Genomic DNA, 17,170 nt, shown 5'->3' on the forward strand with positions numbered 1-17,170 from the left:
TTGTTGTTGTTCCTAGTTAATCCAATAAATTATTAATATTCCTCGTTTTCCACTAATATGATGGAAGGTGTATGTTAATGATGAATATTTTTTTTTAAAGATGATCACTAGAATATTTTTAATTGTGATGGTTAGCGTAACGGTTGAAGTTCCGGATGAAGATGATGAAATTTACTTGTTATTTTCTCATGTATTGTATTTTGATTTTATCATACTTCTGCCAACCACATGTAATAACTTGCAAGGGTATGAATGATTGTTAGGAGTTTTGATATTCCAGCTGAAGCAACTTCTTCAGTATTATAAAAAAAATACCCTCCAACAACAATCGTCTTCTATTGAATATCTTTTACAGCTCTCCATCAAACACAAGAACGTTATTTGAACGGATTGTGTTTTAGAGTAGTAGTAGTAGTAACAATTAATAGAATTTCAATTTCCAAAATAATCGGAAACAACAAGGGATTTTTAATCGGATTTATTTGATCATCACACAATTTAAATAATAATAACAATAATTTAAATAATTTCGAAAATAGAATGAGAAATATTAGGCAGAGGAAAATAGATCCCAACAAGCCAATGCCTGTTGTTATCTTTTATTCTCTACTCAACACATATTGTAATGCTTCCTCGAAATCATCAACAACGAGCACGGCTCAAGAATCGGCATCATCAACTTGTTTATCAACAACACCCACTTCCGAGCTATTGGAAACAATGATGACCAAATTGAAGAAAACAAATGGGTATAAAAACATTGAGAATCACTATAGGAATATATCCCAACGATTATCAATGTCTGATTTAGATGAGATGAAATTAATTATGAAAGAATCTGGTCTTGACGAAGAAACATTGAAGGTATGTTCCATCTTATAACATTGATTATTGAGAATCCGTAAAAGTCTATTCGACATGCTCAAGAAATTGCTGATGATCAGGCAAATAATTATACCTATGACCATACACTTGATAGCGATGCTCATGAGGATGGCCATCACAGTAGTGGCAGTAGAGGAGGATTAGGAAATTCGAGAAGAGGTGGAAGTGGAGCCATTAAACAATCATCTCATCAACAATCCGAACCACAACATGGTGCAACAGAAAGTGTAATTTTTACACCATTTGTAAATATTATTGACATTGACAATATGGAATTATCAGATTTTGAAAATGGAATAACGCCCTCATCCTCAAATAGTTCTGTGAGGTCTCAATTTTTGGATACAAAAGAAAAGAAGAGACGACGAAATGCAGAACAAAGAACTAGTAGAAAAAAAGTTAAATATCAGCCACCACCTCAATACATACATTTCCATGAAAAAACAACACAGGTTGTTGAACCTGAAAAGATAATTTACGATATGGAAGATGACGATTTTGAGTGGCTTTCTAATTTTCAAACAAAATATTTGGAAGAATATGAAATGTGCATTTGTAATAATTCAAATTTGGACCTACTTTTACAACGTTGGAAAGTCACCCAAAAGGATAATCTTCCTACTCCAAGTCAAGTATTGCATTTATTTGATGAAGATTTTATTGAAGAATCAATAGATAGATTTGAAAAGACGACATCTTTTTCCAATGAGCTATGCTCATTCAAGAGTGCTATTAACAAGTTTCCTTCACTAGGTAGATTATTTTTTGATATTGAAATTTTTACTCAAGAGACTAAGAATGAAACAAAAGGCTCATCAAAGAAGAGTTCTGCAGAAAAACTTTCACGAAATAATCGATTTCTCCACTCCTCTATACCCATTATTACCACTACACATCGAGTTGATGACTCTGACAGATACAAATTTAATCTGTTCAATCAATCAATTACTTGTAATAGTTTAATACCTCCTTCAAACTCACAAAATCCTTCACAACTAGAAAAGAGTACCAACTCTCTAGGAAATTCTAAGTCCCCAAGTAGTAGCACTAATGGCTACAACAATTTAACAACTTCCCTTTTTCCCTCCCAACCACAATGTACAAATAATATTATCAACAACAGAGAAAATAATTCTGAAAAAGTACTACCAACTCAATTCCTATACGAAATTTATTTATTTTGGAGATCAAAACGATTATCTAGAAGAGTAACCAACACTGACAAACAACTCTATCCTTATTGTGGTAAACCACTGCTTGTAGATTTTGAAAAAGAGCCAGATATTAATGATCAAAGTCCTCATGCTGCTTTCAGACTTAGAGAATTACCAAAGAAACAAACAGAAGAAATACAAAATGATGAAGCCTCCCTGTACAAATTAAGAAAATTGAAAAAAGAACTTTCCATGTTGAAAGATATAATGACCAAAGTTAATGAAAGAGAATCTAAGAAATTGGACTATGTCAAATTGACCCGAGATATTTTGCTGTTTGAGCAAAATAAAATACCAGAGGCACCAATACCTGATCCTTCCAGTGCCACCAATGAGGATACATCCATTATAATAACACAACAAACGGAAAATGAACAACAACAGCAAGCCACCGAAACAATAGTAGAAAAGCCTTACTATGAACCAATATCAGAAGAGGCTTGGAGCGAGCAATTTAGTCAAGACGAATCTGGTTTTACAACAATGAATTTACTTCACTTTATGGAAATTTTAAAGAAAAATAATAGACCATTCTTTCCATTCTTGCTACAATATGTTAAAAAGACAAGAAGTTTTGAAGGAGACGAAGTCATTCCAGAACAATTCAACACCATGCTTCCAAAATATGTGCCTGGTAGTGAATATAATGTGAGTTTATCAGCAAGAAAAAATTCAGTCCTTTTTGATACAGAATCTTTGAATCAGGATGAGTTGACAAGAAACGAAATGAGAATGGACTATACAATTGATAACTTGTTGAATGACGAGATCGAGACACAAAAAAAGTTGTTTGAGGCAGCTGAAAATAATAATGGAACTTGTTCAACGGAAATGCTATTAAGCATGTTGGATGAGGATGAAAAGGAAGCTCCTCCTAAACAAGAGCCTATTGGTCCAATTGTTGAAGTTCAACTGAGCGAATTTGAAGAGAAATCGTCAAATCCCAATGAAAATATTACTTCCATTCAATTTCCAAAAACAAATGAGAATAGTTTTGTGTATGGTGAAGAATAAATGATATTGTTTTTGCACACGAAAAGGTAAAATCAATTTCATTTATTATGACTTCGTTAGATTTGCTCCAACTAGACCCATAAAATTTTACACGTACGACTTTTTGGCTTGTTACCATACTAATAAATCTTTAAGGGTAGAATTTAACTGAATTTTTCTTTTCAAAGAACCAAGGAGAAACAAGTTCATTGTAAGTTTCACATCTTGATTCCTCTTCTTGTTTGTCGTCTTGTGTATAGAAGGAATTTGTTTGTGCATAAGCAGAAGGCTTAACAGGGTGTTTAGGGTTAAAGGTGGCTAGACGAGATCCCTGAGCGGTTAGCAAACAACAATCTCCTTTTGAAATGGAATGACCATATTCACTTGTCTTATAGAATCTAGCTCGACAGAATGAAAAGTAGATTCCTGCAGATTTGAATTTTTCATTAAATAACGTTTGGTAAACTTGAAGTTCAGCAAGTTCTTGTTTTGAAATTCCTGAAATTGATAAACCCACATCATCTAAAAGTTGACCAACTGGCATTGTTAATAATTTTTCCATTGTATGAATATTGAGAGTAGCACAACATCTCTTAAAACAAAAATTCTCAAAAAGACCTTCATGAAGAACAGCTGAACTACCTTTTGGTTTGGCAAGATTCATTTTTACAAAGAGTGATGCCAACTTGGTATCTTTGAGTGTTGAGTTTAGAGGATTACGGGTAGGAAGAGAAGTCATCGAAATTGATTTCATACCATTTGTATAGATATTCAGTATATTCTTGGAGCTATCAGATATTATCATGATAGCTAGAAGTCTGCTGAGCTCTCTTTCATCCCCCATAATATAGTGACGAAGATGAATAGATGCTTGCTTGTTAGTGGTAAAATCATTACGTTGAGTCCATCTATTTCTGGAGGGATCATTGCATGATACTCTTCGTGTATAAAATATGTTTGTTGGTACAGCTAGATCCAAAACAAGTAAAGATAGTGGATTTGGCATAATCTTGGAATCAATACCATCAACTTTTTGGAAATGTATACCAGTAATTTGTTTGAAATTAATTTCCATCGCTAAAACAATACTATTTTTAAGTCTTTCAAACTCTCTAAACATTAAACCTTTCAATCCAGCCTCAGTCAAGGCAGATTTCAATACAGGGAAATATGTTAATCTTTCTTGTTCAGATTGGAAGTTGTTTTGGTAAAGTGGTGAATAAGTATAGAATGTGTATATGAGGGCATGTCTATATGGATTAACCTTGATACGGAATTGACCATCATACGAAGGATCAGGAGACCAATTTCCAACTATTGAAATTCAGTAATAATCAACAAGTAGTACTTACTGGTTATTCTCTTAATTCTAGCACCATCTGTCTTGTACTCTCTCATTCTTTCTAATTCTGTTTCGTCAGTGATGCCCCTAGTTTCAGGGTCTGTTGGATCAACATCAAATTCACGATCTTCAGAGAAATTATTTGTATCGAAATATAAACTATCAAGTGGCTTTCCAGATTTTTCCAAATGTTCCTTTTTTTGCTTTTTTGATATTATTGTTGCCTTGGCACTATTAAGCACATCTGCACGTTTTGTGACCCATTCAGAAGTTGGTTGTTGACTCTTAGGAATAAACTTTTTCTCAACAAATTGTTGTAGAAATTCATTACTTGGATGAATTTCATAAGCACTGAGATACTTCAAATATCCAGGAGTGGAGGGTCTAATATTAAATTTTGGATTATTAGCGGTTCTTCTCAGTTCCTGAAGCAACATCATCTTCCTCACATCGGTAAGGAGTGGTCTCAATGCATTGAGTAAGGTACGATAGTAAATTGAATCTTCATTCGAACAAGGATCACATGATAAGATTACACATACTGTTTTCAAAACTGACTCCATAGCTTCTTCTTGCATCGTTTCAAAGAAGCCCTCAACTACATCAGTTTGTAAAAACTCTTTGGCCTTTTTTTCTTCTGATTCAGTAATGTCCTCAATTACCACTCCACGGTTTTTGATTTGTTTGGCATCTTTAGCTTGCTTTTTTGCTTTGAGCTTTTTCTCCTTCAATTCTTTGGATACAAGACCAAAAACTCTGCCAAATGGTGACTTGTCACCAGTATAAATTTCAACATCCTCCTCATTGTCTTCTTCTTCATCCTCATCCTCATCTTCCTCATCTTCATCATCATGCACTTCCTCTCCACAACATGGACAAACTCTGCCACCACTTGAAGGAGGAATCACCCCCATGTCCATTAACATTTGTTGAAGGAGCATCTTTTTCATTAGATCTTCATCATCCTCATCATAATATTCGTCATCATCCTCATCAGTGTAGTATTCATCATCATCATCATCCTCATAATCATCATCGTCGTATTCATCATCATCATCGTCTTCATCCGATTGGAATTTTGGAACAATTCTTGAACCTTCACCACCTGTAAAATTAAAACTTGGTGTAATATTTGCATTATTCAAATTTCCTAATGAGAAATCAAAGAGTGGTTTCTTTCCGTTGTTGTTATTATTGTTATTTGCTCCAAATACAAAACTTGCACTCTTTTGTTGATTATTATTGGTGGATGTAGTTGATGATGGTGTGGTTGTTGTGTTACTACTGTATTACTTGCAGGCTTAGAACTGTTAGCAGCCTTTTTTCCTCCACCCGATGAATTGTGAGTCTTTTTGTTCTTGCCCATTTTTTTAAGTTTTCCATTACCAGCAAGAACAAAATATCATGATGGAAATTGGCCAAACATTTTCTGAAAGAATTTATTGTTGGGAAGTGGAGGATGTTGTTTTTGTTTGTTGTTTTTGTTGTTGTTCAGATGTAGCCTCATCCATAGAGTCAACCATGACATCAACCAGATCACGAGTAACCTTGTCTCTTGAGATAACTTGGAATTGATTCTTCTTGAAATATTCCTTACCTCCAATAATGACACGTTTGAGACCTTGGAGACTAGGATCAAGTGGTTCTTCATTTCTCACATTATTTCTCTTAAAGGTCACATATTCGAAAGCTCTTGGTGCATTTTCCTTTAACAAACCAACAGATTTGATCTTTTTGTTTTCTTCAGTTTGATTGAGAAGAGATTCGGTCAATTCAGTCATGAGTACTTCTCTTGCTTGTTCGGCTGCTTCCTTATCAAATCTTAATGGATATCTATTGGCTAACCACAGGTAGAGATCAATCATTCTATGGTAAAATTCAATATTCTTCAATGCTTCTTGTAAATAAACACTGACACTATTGACAAATCCTTGTTCGGTGACTTTAGCCTTTTCCCTAATCTTGTCAAGAATTCTCAAAATATTTTCCATATCAATATTTAAAGGAACGGCGGCAATGTTTGGATTTGAAAAGTCTTCAACATAGCGAATGTGCATTTCTTTAGCTCTGTCAAATCCTGGAACTGGAGCATTGACAAAGTCAAACTTTTGTTTCAATGTCAATTTTGGACCAGCATCATCGATGGAAGTGGCCAAGTCCAAAACCTGTTGAACATCACAGAAGAAAAAGTCCTTATGAATTCTACTGAGAGCAAAGAATTTTTCTAAAACTTCATAGAGAGAAATTCCACTTCCTTCTGGGTTGTTGGCGAGTTCCTTAGCCTTATAGACCTTGGAGAATGATTCAACTTGGTCCCATTCTGGGAACAAACCAGCTTTGGTGATTTCTTCATTTGGAATATTCATACATTGATGAAGATATTGTAAGTCATTTTCATAGAAGGTAGTTACTTGACCAATTTCATGGAATCCTCTTCTACCAGCTCTACCTGCAATTTGTTTGACAAGCGAAACGTCAAGTGGAGCAACACCTCCCTTTGAATAGTCATACTTGGTCATTCTATAGAAGACCACTCGCTTAATATTCAAGTTAAGACCCATACCAACAGCATCACTTGCTACAAGAACAGTGAAATCTCTTTGACCTCCGTTCTCTTCAGGATCTTGATTGCCACTGTCATTGAAAAGTTCAGCTTGCTCTGTTCTTACTTCTGGTGGGAGTGCTCCATAAATTACACAACATCTAATACCAGTATTAATTTCAATCATCTTTTTGATTTCATAAATTTCATTTCTAGAAAAGGTTACGATACAATCAAAATCTTTGATATTTTGTACACTTCCTTGAAGAGATTCTGAGCTAATTTCTAGTGGTTTCATTCTTGTGTATGGAATAACATCGATGCTATCAGCAATTCCAGACTTGGTATATTGTAATAACTTGTTTGCAGCAACAGGTTGATGGTAGTGATAGAGATTTTGATTTGAATCTACATTATCACTCTCACTTGTTGGGTCATAGTTTGGATTTTCACTTTCTACAACTTCAATTTCAGCATCTAATTTGTTATCGCCACCGAAAATCAAATTCTTTACAATAGTCAATGCACTACCATCACCACAAATGTGAATTTCTCTAGCTTGCAAGCCAAGTAATGCTCTGGTCCAAGCAGCTCCTCTCTGATTATCAGAAATCATTTGAATTTCATCCACAACAGCCACATCATAGACTTCATTCAAATCTGCCATTTCAATAGTACAAGCCACATGATTTGCGCCTGGTATGATTCTTCTTTCTTGGCCGGTCATTAAATTACACTTGCAACCATATTGAGTATTCATTTTAGTAAAGACCTCTTGAGCCAAAAGTCTCAATGGACCACAATAGACACCATTCTCTGATTGGGACAATCTTGTTAACGCAGCATGGGTTTTACCTGAATTGGTTGGACCCATGTGATAGATAATCTTTCTTCCAAATGGAATTGACTTTTTGTAATAATTGAAAGGATTGGTCATATCACAAGTTTTCAAAGCTTCTGTATATAAATGATAATCCTCTGGATACCTCTGTTGAACAAAAGTATTAAACCATACTGAAACTTCATTTGAAAAGTTGGAGTGTGAAAGGGCCATGTCTGTTATTGCTGAAAAGTCATAGAATAAAAAGTCGCTCACATTGGAAAAGAGAGATTCGTCCTTCTTATCCGAAACATTGGATTGAATGATATTTTCTGGATGGAATGCCAAAATATCTTCGACAAGAGCTGCAAAATCTGGATCATTATTAGATCTTACAACAATTTCACTACAGAAAATTTCAAAAATCAATTCATAGTGAATAGATTTACACTTGGATTTGAAATTCAAATTATTCTTAACATGATTAAGCATGAAAGATTTAAACCTTTCAACTGTTTCTGCATTAATAACAGTTGTTACAAGAGTTTGTTCAGTATTTTTCTTGAAATCTAAATTTTCTGGACATTTAGCGGAAACTGTAGGATAGCTCCAATCCTTATACTTGTTCTCTGAGAAATTATTTTGTTGATTATTCTTATTGTGAACGGAAGGCCTAGATTTTGATAAAAGTCTATTAACCATAGAATTGACTTCATTCTCTACAGAATTGTCAACAGGTCGGGAAATGTCAAAATTATTTCTTCTTTGATTAAATTGTTTAGAGTTGTTAAATCTATCATTTCTATTACTATTGTTGTTATTGTTGTAATTATTATCATTTCTATTATTGCTATTATAGTTATTACGTTGTCTTCTATTATTGTTATCATTTCTTCTCTTTGTGGTTGAAGAATCTTCATCAAAATATTTGAAATTATCATTGGTGTCCCTCTTTTTGTAAGAATCATTGTTGTGAGGATTGTGGGAATAGTGATGTTGATTCTTATTGTTGTTAAAGGATTTTTTATGTGGAGGTCTATTGTCCTCCGAATTTGAATTGTTATTATTATTGGTGATGAAGGTACTTGTTGAGAAATGTCTGATAGAATTCAAGAATGCAAGTCGGGTGTTGAGTAAAAGTAATTGGTTCTTTATGCATCCCTTGTGGAAGGTTGATGAAGAGGCAATCAATTTTCTCATTTTTTTGATTGAATTATTTTCTGTTACTCTCGACTTTTAGATATTCTAGTTAATATCATAATAGAATAATTTATTTACAAAATAGAATTGGAAACCTAGAATGATTCGTCTAAAACATTTTCAACATCATCAAAATTCTCAGAATGGGCAGTGTGGTCGCTGAAATCATTAAGTGAATGATTACTGGCATTATCCTTAAAATCATCAGAATAGTTATCATTAAAGTCACTACCACCTGAGAATTCAGAAATAGCTTCTCCTTGATCCCAATTTTCTTCACCAAAATCAACATCTTCCTCAAAATTGTCAGCAAACTCATCAATATCATGGCCATGATGGTTATCAAAATGGTCATCCAATTGTTCATGGTCATGATCACCAAAGTGATCACTGTGTTGACTGTGAATCGAATGATTGCTGTGCTGACTCGTGTTACTATGATTACTAAGTTTTCCTGCACTATGATTTGAATGTTGACTATGATTACTCTTTTGACTTTGTGAACTCTTTTGACTTGTTGGAGAATCAATGTCTGAAATGTCCAAGTCTGAATCCTCTTCAAATACACTTGTCAGGAAGGCAGACTTTGGTTTTGGTTTTTCCTCAATAATAGGTGGCGACTTGTTGGCTGGTTGGGTTATTGGTTTGAGGGGTGGTAATTTTTGTGAAATAGTTGGAGCATCTGACAAACTAGATTCCTTTGGGCTTGATTCTGGAGATGTCTCATTTGGTTTCTTTTTGGTTCTCTTCTTCATGGTTGAACTCAATTGTTCTTCTTCGAATGAGTCCTCTAGAAGAGTTGCTTGGCTTATCATTGGTGAGTTATTTTGTGATGATGAACCAGTCATGTTGGTGAGAATTGGAGATGGTTCAACATTAACAGGAGAGCTACTTGTGATGTTCGAAATGATTGGAGATGAAGTCTTAGTTTCCATAACTTTAGGTGATGAAGTGGAGAATGATGTTTGTTTTGTTAGGGTTGGTGATTGAGAAACAGTTTGTTGAATATTACTAGTTGTTGTGGAATAGTTAGCAGAATTTGAGAGTCTGGAAAATAATTGAAGCAAAAGAGGTTTGTCTGCACTCAAAGATGAGGTGTCAATATTTTGTTTTGCTAGCATTTCTCTAACTTGGCTTCTATCATTTGATTCCTATTATTATTTGGATGATTTTGATTTCAATATTAGATATGATATCAATTACTTACCAAGTTTGCTTCTGGTAAAAGTACACTCTTTGAAAATTTAAGGTCATAAAAATCAAAGTATTCCAGAATTAATTGAGCCAGTAAAGAATCTGTTGCGTGGTCAGGAAATAAATTCTATTGTACTTACTTTCTTGATTTCCTTTAATAGACTCCGATTTGTGATTTTGATAATAAACATCACCTCTTGGTCTTCCGTGCAAAACATCATAAACGCTTGCTCTCATCTGAGCCTTATATCTACCTAAAACACCGGTACAAGTTAGTGTTTGAGCAACCATATCCTTTAATTCTAAGACCTGTCTATTATCTGCCATGTTCATTGCTGTTGTTGAGGTGAAAAGACTTGTTGCCATTTTTTCTTCTTTGTTGTTGACGATACAATTCTTGGCGCAACAAATGTAATCAAATTGGCGGGAAAGTTTTTTGGTCAATAAGTCTTACATCGAATAGGCTCCCACTTACTTGTTAGCAATTAATTGATACTATGTTCTATTAAGTGTTATTAAGAATATTAACATTGATTAAAAGAAAAGAAAGTTGATTATCATCAATTAAATTGATTGAAAAAAAATGAAAAGATTGAACAACTCTTTGCGTGTGGTGAATAATTATTGTCTTGCTCATTCTTCATTAAAGTCTTCGAGTCAACAACAATTTTATCAAGGAGCCATTGCTTGTTTATGCACCACCAACAACAATATTTCCATCAGACAAGGAACAACAACATTATCCATCAATTCCCTTTTAAATTCTCATCAAACATTTAATTTCCACACTAGAAATATAAATCTTTCCGAACACAAATCATCCACTACAACTGTTCAATCAAATAATACTATTCAACATGTTTCCGACTATATGAAACGAAAATTGACATCATGTGTAAAACCAGATTATATTCCACAAATTGATGAAGCTGTCAAACATTTCGAAAAACTAGATTTTTCATCATCACTTAAATCCTTACAACAATTGAACGAATCAGTTTTCAATGAGGAAAAGAACTTTTTCACTGAAGCAATGCAAAATATTAGAATGATTTATCAATATGTTAATTTTATGGAACAAACTTATTCTCAAGTTGATGGTGTCCATCAAATTCCACTCTTTTCTTCTATATTAACAGAGGATGCTGTTAACAATGACTATGTCAAGTATGAAGAGGCCACAAAAGAACTCGAAAATTTAATCAAATCATCTCCACAAAATACTGCTGAAATGGTCACAACAAGAAGAAAACTTGCCTGGATTAAATTCCATCAAAACTATCTCTTGAATGGTATTAATGATTTGAAGGAAGCTCTCTCAATTGCTAGAAATATTCATGGTAAGACATCTGTTGAGGCATGTTATTGCTATGCAGATTTGGCAACTTTCTATGTGTGTAGTGACAATGTTTCAGCTGCTGAAAAGTGTGCCAAGATTGTCATTTCATTACTTTCAAACAAGCATGATAAGACTCCATATATGGAAGAAAAGATTGCCATGTCCATGTGTGCTCTCTCAGAATCTCTCAGAGAAACCAATCAAGAAGAATCTATCAAGATTAACACAAGTGCTATCAAAATCATTGAAAAAATCTATGGTAGAAGAAATAAGAAATGGATTGATTGTATCTATACTTTGATTACTAATTATGATTCCATTGCAGCAGACATGAAAGATAAGAATTCTAATAATAATGAATTTATTCAAAAAGGAAATACTCTATTCCAATTAGTTGGTGACTTGTTGGATAAGAATGCCTTTACAAATACCCTCCTTCTTCCACTCAGACAAAGTACTGTCGATGAAGACAGCTATGAGGACGATTTATTATTGAAAATGTACAGAAGAAGAAAGTATCCACTCCCTCTTGCAACTCATGCCCTTTTTGGAGCTGCTAGAGTTGTTCTCAGTGGAGAGGAACCAGAAAAATCAATTGACCTCTATGAAAAGGCTCTCTTCTATCTCTCAAAGGAATATGCTGAAGATGAATTTTTAATTGAAAAGGAATTTGCATGCTCACAACTTGCCTGTATTTATGCCTTAATGAATAAGAATGAAAAAGGTGAAGCTCTCTTGACTGCCTGTATTGGCAGAATTGGAAAGGCTTTGGGTACTGACAATAGATTCTATCAAGATATTGCCAGTTATGAAGCTCTTATGGGAGTAAATCCAAATAATGTTGGTGAAGGATTGGGTATTCCAGGATTGGATGCTCTCATGGGTCAAAATGGAGGTAAATCAACAGACGATATAAGGAAAGAATTGGAAAAGTTTGGATTTGATGTAGATAGTCTCACCTCAATGATGGAACAAACTTTAAAGAGTGGCGGTGGAAAGAATATGAATGAAAAGGATATGTTTGCTGCTTTGGCCAGTCAAATGGCTCAACAAGCAAAGGCTGCACAATCTAAACCTCCTCAATCAAAGGCTTCTCCTCAACCAACAACTCCAAAACCATCCACAACTAGTCAATCTAAACCAACTCCAAAAAAGTCAAATAAAAAATAAATTTTCAATTTTATTTAACAATTTTAATTCTATGTAATAACACACAATCGGCTGTGAAATGCCATTCAAAAGAATAAATAATCAACTAGTACTGCTTTCATCAATTTTCCATTTGTACAAGATTTGAACAATTTCCAAGATAATTTAGTTTTGTGATTTTGGAGTGAGAGAAACACCAGCAATTGTAGCTGATTTCTTCAATAAATCGTTCAATGTTGGTTCGTATTTTCCGACCTTGTACATTTGAATCAATTCCGAATAATCCTTTAGTGTTGTTACATATCCTTCATAGAGTTTGGCCTTTTTAAACATTTCTGGATTTTGTTTGTTAGCACGGAATTGTGATTGAACATATTTGAGGGCTTCCGTACTTCCGGTTAATTCTCTTGTGGTTCTCAAGATGCGATAAATATTTCTATACGATAAAAGAACAGCTTCTCTTGTTGGTGTTATGCTCATTTTTTGTGTGATAATTAAATTTTTATTATTAATAATTATTTATTATTTATATAATAATTGAAGTATTAGCTCAAAACAAGATTTTAATTGAATTACAATAAATTAATTAATATTTATAATTATATCAATTCCTTCTTTAAACAAACTTTTTCTTTTGGAACAACTTGACCAGCTTGTCTTTCAATTTCTTGTTTAACAAATTCAATGACTTGTTCTGGAGTTTCGGCAACTTTGAACAATTTTCTCGAATCTCCCTTTCCAACAAATCCATCCTGTTCAGCCCTATCCAATAACATGATCAAATGTGCATAATATTGATTGGTATTCAAAATAATAATTTCACCATCAAAAAGTCCCAATTGTTTCCAAGTAATTGATTCCAAAACTTCCTCCAATGTACCAACACCTCCAGGTAAAGCAATACAAGCACACACATTCTGAATCATTAATTGTTTTCTCTCATGCATTGACTCGGTAATTATCAATTCGGAAATGAAATTCTTATCAACGTGCCAATTACGATCCACCATGAATTGAGGTAAGATACCAGTAACATAACCACCCTCATCCATACATCCTTCCCTTGTTGTTAATATAATACTGTGGAAATTTCTTCAACAAACACATACCTTTAGCAACTCGGAACATTAACCCACAATTACCTGCACCATACTTGAGAGAAATTGAGGAGCGAGCCAGGAGCTTTCCCACCTCTGTGGAGGCTTGTTTGTATTCGTCTGGTAAATTTTCAGAGGCTGCACAATACACTGCAACGGAATATTGATTTGGATTGATGATGGTAGTAGTACTCAACTTGAGAGTTTCATCAACTAATGAAGATTGATTTTCATTGTTTAACATTTTTTTTAATTGATTTTCATTATCTTTGATTCTACATTATTATTATCATGCTTTATTTAAACATTGTTACTACACATTATATAGTTTGCAAAATGACATTCTTAGGTTTACAATATATTTACAAAAATCAAGATAATGCACCTTTAAATTGCAAACCATAAACTAAGGAAAATTGTCAATCCAATAATTAAACCTATCGTGAAAAACAATCCACATCTCAAACAAAAATGTGAAAGAATGGCATCTTTCCAATTAACTTTCTTATAAGTGTCATACGAAATTTCATCGTCATGAGTATTGTCTTCCTCTCTTCTCGTCACTATCGCACTCACTTCGGAATGTGTAGAAGAAAAAACACTATCATTTCGTTTCTGAAGGGAATCGAATATTTCTCTATTCGAAGGTTGGTTATTGTTTATAAGTGGAACAACCTCATCATCCGAATGTGAATCATAATCGTTCATGATTTTATTGAGAAGAGTTTGATCATCTTCTTGTTTTTTTGTTTTATTCGATGTCCTCGATAATTGTTGTTGTGACATTTTTTATTTGATTTTTGACAAATAATTATAATCTTGCCTGATATTTATCAATGTCCTTATAAAAATGATCATATCTATTGGATTTTAAATGATTTAAATGTTTAAGGTTAAACAATATAGGTGAAACGAGTTGAACATCTTGAATGATAAACCGAAAGATATTATTTACTTTCCTTGTATGAAGAAATCAACTTTTTCATTCGAAAAATTTAAATAATTCTACTGAGATAGTCTCAACACAAATTCCACATAAAATAATAATTACCACCAATTAAAAATTGTTCAACAAAATTTAATGGATATCAGCATTCATAATACGATACATGGTCCAAGACAATGTGCCTCCAGCAAAGAAGAACATTGGAGCAGCATTAACAAAAGTCATAGTCTTGAAATGTCCAAATTCCAAAAGAGCGTGACCAAGAGCAATAGCAAAAGCAGATGCATTCATATAGTGCATTGGAAGTGATTGTGGGAACATGGCCAAAATCAAACAAGCAGAAATACTACCACCAGTCCAATTAGCAAACATTCTTCCGAAGAGTGGATCAAAAGGTTCCTTCTTCTTACTGTATACATTCTTGGTCAAAATAGATGGTTTAACATAACCAGTAATAATTGAAAATCCTCTAAACAAGGCAACAAATGCCAACCAGTATGAAAAATAGGTATTGTTTTGCATAAAGGCAACGTGATCCATTTTTTTTTAATTTTAAAAATTTTATTTAACGAAATTGGCGCACAAGTCGCTCTAGTTTTTCTTAATTACTACTACAGAAAATATATAATGTGAGTATTATTCTTAACAATATTAAGGTGAATAAGATTTTCTGTATAGCATATTGAGGGTGTTTCTCATGATATCTCTCCATTTAATATTAGCCTCCATTTTGTTGATATACTGCTTATTTAGTGCCCTTTCCAAAGTAGTTCTGTTTTCTTACATCTTTCCACGTATCTTCTTATTGGTGTTTAGAATCAAGTAGTAAAAAAAATGTACCCACACCTTACTAATAACAATATGACCTTGCCTTATCAACAAGAAGAGGAACCATACGGGAAGAGTTCTGCTCCACTTCTAGAACCACCTGTAATTTATGCTGCTGCTTCTTCTACTGTGGGTCAACAAGCTTCAATTAACCATTTTGACAATAATGCCAGTTACAATGCAAATGAAGAAAATCCCTATTCAACCAAAATCATTAGAGTTGGCTCTATTCTTTTGTTTGTTGGAACTGCAATTGTAACCATGTTTCTTCTTGCAGATTTTGTTGCTGGCACAATTTATTATACATCAACAAGGTATCCGAATGGAAGTCCACGCAATGCACCTGCTGTCAGCTTTGTGAAATTCCCATTATTGGCATTGAATGCCATCTTGTTGATCCTGAGTGGAGTGTTTGGAGTTTTATCCACCAAAAATGATTCAACCAGAACTGCTAGATTTTCATTGTTGCATGTTGTTTTTCTAAGTTTAGGAATGTTAGTTTTCGTATGGGAGTTTATATTCATTTATGTTTCATTCTTCACAACTGGATATGAATTTAACACATATTCACATGGTTATCACTTTATTCCATTCTTGGTCATATTTTCTCTGTTTTCGTTCATTGGAGTTTTATGTTGTGGAATTTGTTGTGTTTCTGGTGTTGTCAGATTGAGAAATATTGATTTAAACATAAAGGAAACAAGCATTTAATCTGTATTGTTTATAATAAATTCATTCACATATATCTTTAAGGTTGTAAATAAGTTTAATCATCAAGTTTCAACTGAAAATATTGAGTTGTGCAGTCCTTTGGATTCTCAAGTAAAAAAATGTTAAAAAATACCATCAATTCATTATTCATAATCAAACCTTCAAGAGATTTAAGAGTTTCCTTGATTTTTAATTCTAATAATTTATTCAACAACACGTGTACTTTTTCAAATAATTATAGCAATAATTTTTCATTTGTTAACCATCATAACAATCAATCGAGAGGAATGAAAATTTATACAAAAACTGGAGACAAGGGAACAACATCACTCTACTCGGGAGAACGTAGAACAAAGGATGATTTGGTATTTGATGCTTTGGGATCAGTCGATGAACTGAATGCTAATCTTGGACTTGCCTATGAACATTTATTGCAAATTAAATTGTGTGATGAATTGGGAGAAACTGATATGAACAATATTGAATTGTTAAAATCGAGTTTGACATCTGTTCAGAGTAGATTGTTGGATTTAGGATCTTGCATTGCCACTCCTATTGAAACAACTACTTCCGAAGATAAGATTAATCGAGTCAAGTTTGATAATTCGAATATTGAAAAGGTAGAAAATTGGATTGACACACTGGATGGATCTTTACCACCTTTGAAAAATTTCATATTGCCTGGTGGTGGATTGACTGCTTCTCAATTGCATGTAGCTCGTACTGTTTGTAGAAGATCCGAGAGAGATGTTGTTTCACTTGTAAATAGAGGTCAACAAGGTTTGGAAGATGTACAGAAATATTTGAATCGTTTGAGTGACTTTTTGTTTGTTGCTGCTCGTTATGCTTCAAAGATTGAGGGTAAGGAAGAAGTTGTATATAAAAAATAGATTATTATCAATCATTCAAT

The 17,170-nt window shown here is 33.5% G+C and overlaps 11 protein-coding genes across 11 annotated transcripts; 4 read left to right on the forward strand and 7 right to left on the reverse strand.

Annotated features, from left to right (window-relative positions):
• Positions 1–540: 540 nt before the first annotated feature.
• NAEGRDRAFT_64025 (uncharacterized protein) lies at positions 541–3,113 on the forward strand (the record flags this gene model as incomplete). Its single annotated transcript, XM_002680751.1, has 2 exons — positions 541–864; positions 909–3,113. The coding sequence occupies 2 exons, from the start codon at positions 541–543 to the stop codon at positions 3,111–3,113; spliced, it is 2,529 nt and encodes an 842-aa protein (XP_002680797.1).
• A 130-nt stretch (positions 3,114–3,243) lies between these two features.
• On the reverse strand, positions 3,244–5,375 carry NAEGRDRAFT_64026 (uncharacterized protein; the record flags this gene model as incomplete). Its single annotated transcript, XM_002680918.1, has 2 exons — positions 3,244–4,406; positions 4,445–5,375. 2 exons carry the CDS (start codon positions 5,373–5,375, stop codon positions 3,244–3,246), a joined length of 2,094 nt encoding a protein of 697 aa, XP_002680964.1.
• A 489-nt stretch (positions 5,376–5,864) lies between these two features.
• Positions 5,865–8,996, reverse strand: NAEGRDRAFT_78640 (ATP dependent RNA helicase; the record flags this gene model as incomplete). Its single annotated transcript, XM_002680919.1, has 1 exon — positions 5,865–8,996. One exon carries the CDS (start codon positions 8,994–8,996, stop codon positions 5,874–5,876), a length of 3,123 nt encoding a protein of 1,040 aa, XP_002680965.1. The 3' UTR covers positions 5,865–5,873.
• A 95-nt stretch (positions 8,997–9,091) lies between these two features.
• NAEGRDRAFT_46795 (uncharacterized protein) lies at positions 9,092–10,117 on the reverse strand (the record flags this gene model as incomplete). Its single annotated transcript, XM_002680920.1, has 1 exon — positions 9,092–10,117. One exon carries the CDS (start codon positions 10,115–10,117, stop codon positions 9,092–9,094), a length of 1,026 nt encoding a protein of 341 aa, XP_002680966.1.
• A 656-nt stretch (positions 10,118–10,773) lies between these two features.
• On the forward strand, positions 10,774–12,699 carry NAEGRDRAFT_64029 (uncharacterized protein; the record flags this gene model as incomplete). Its single annotated transcript, XM_002680752.1, has 1 exon — positions 10,774–12,699. The coding sequence occupies one exon, from the start codon at positions 10,774–10,776 to the stop codon at positions 12,697–12,699; it is 1,926 nt and encodes a 641-aa protein (XP_002680798.1).
• Positions 12,700–12,843: 144 nt separating this feature from the next.
• Positions 12,844–13,158, reverse strand: NAEGRDRAFT_64030 (uncharacterized protein; the record flags this gene model as incomplete). The annotated part of the gene is made up of 1 exon (XM_002680921.1): positions 12,844–13,158. One exon carries the CDS (start codon positions 13,156–13,158, stop codon positions 12,844–12,846), a length of 315 nt encoding a protein of 104 aa, XP_002680967.1.
• Positions 13,159–13,358: 200 nt separating this feature from the next.
• NAEGRDRAFT_3992 (uncharacterized protein) lies at positions 13,359–13,932 on the reverse strand (the record flags this gene model as incomplete). The annotated part of the gene is made up of 2 exons (XM_002680922.1): positions 13,359–13,735; positions 13,788–13,932. Coding segments are annotated over 2 exons (522 nt in total), but the record flags the coding sequence as incomplete, so codon positions are not given.
• Positions 13,933–14,162: 230 nt separating this feature from the next.
• Positions 14,163–14,561, reverse strand: NAEGRDRAFT_64032 (uncharacterized protein; the record flags this gene model as incomplete). The annotated part of the gene is made up of 1 exon (XM_002680923.1): positions 14,163–14,561. The coding sequence occupies one exon, from the start codon at positions 14,559–14,561 to the stop codon at positions 14,163–14,165; it is 399 nt and encodes a 132-aa protein (XP_002680969.1).
• Positions 14,562–14,853: 292 nt separating this feature from the next.
• Positions 14,854–15,243, reverse strand: NAEGRDRAFT_31075 (uncharacterized protein; the record flags this gene model as incomplete). Its single annotated transcript, XM_002680924.1, has 1 exon — positions 14,854–15,243. The coding sequence occupies one exon, from the start codon at positions 15,241–15,243 to the stop codon at positions 14,854–14,856; it is 390 nt and encodes a 129-aa protein (XP_002680970.1).
• A 312-nt stretch (positions 15,244–15,555) lies between these two features.
• Positions 15,556–16,260, forward strand: NAEGRDRAFT_64034 (uncharacterized protein; the record flags this gene model as incomplete). The annotated part of the gene is made up of 1 exon (XM_002680753.1): positions 15,556–16,260. The coding sequence occupies one exon, from the start codon at positions 15,556–15,558 to the stop codon at positions 16,258–16,260; it is 705 nt and encodes a 234-aa protein (XP_002680799.1).
• A 287-nt stretch (positions 16,261–16,547) lies between these two features.
• NAEGRDRAFT_31057 (uncharacterized protein) lies at positions 16,548–17,150 on the forward strand (the record flags this gene model as incomplete). The annotated part of the gene is made up of 2 exons (XM_002680754.1): positions 16,548–16,989; positions 17,041–17,150. 2 exons carry the CDS (start codon positions 16,548–16,550, stop codon positions 17,148–17,150), a joined length of 552 nt encoding a protein of 183 aa, XP_002680800.1.
• Positions 17,151–17,170: the final 20 nt, after the last annotated feature.

Source organism: Naegleria gruberi (genome assembly GCF_000004985.1).
Source record: "Naegleria gruberi genomic scaffold NAEGRscaffold_8, whole genome shotgun sequence".
In the NCBI taxonomy this organism is placed as follows: Eukaryota; Heterolobosea; class Eutetramitea; order Acrasida; family Naegleriidae; genus Naegleria; species Naegleria gruberi.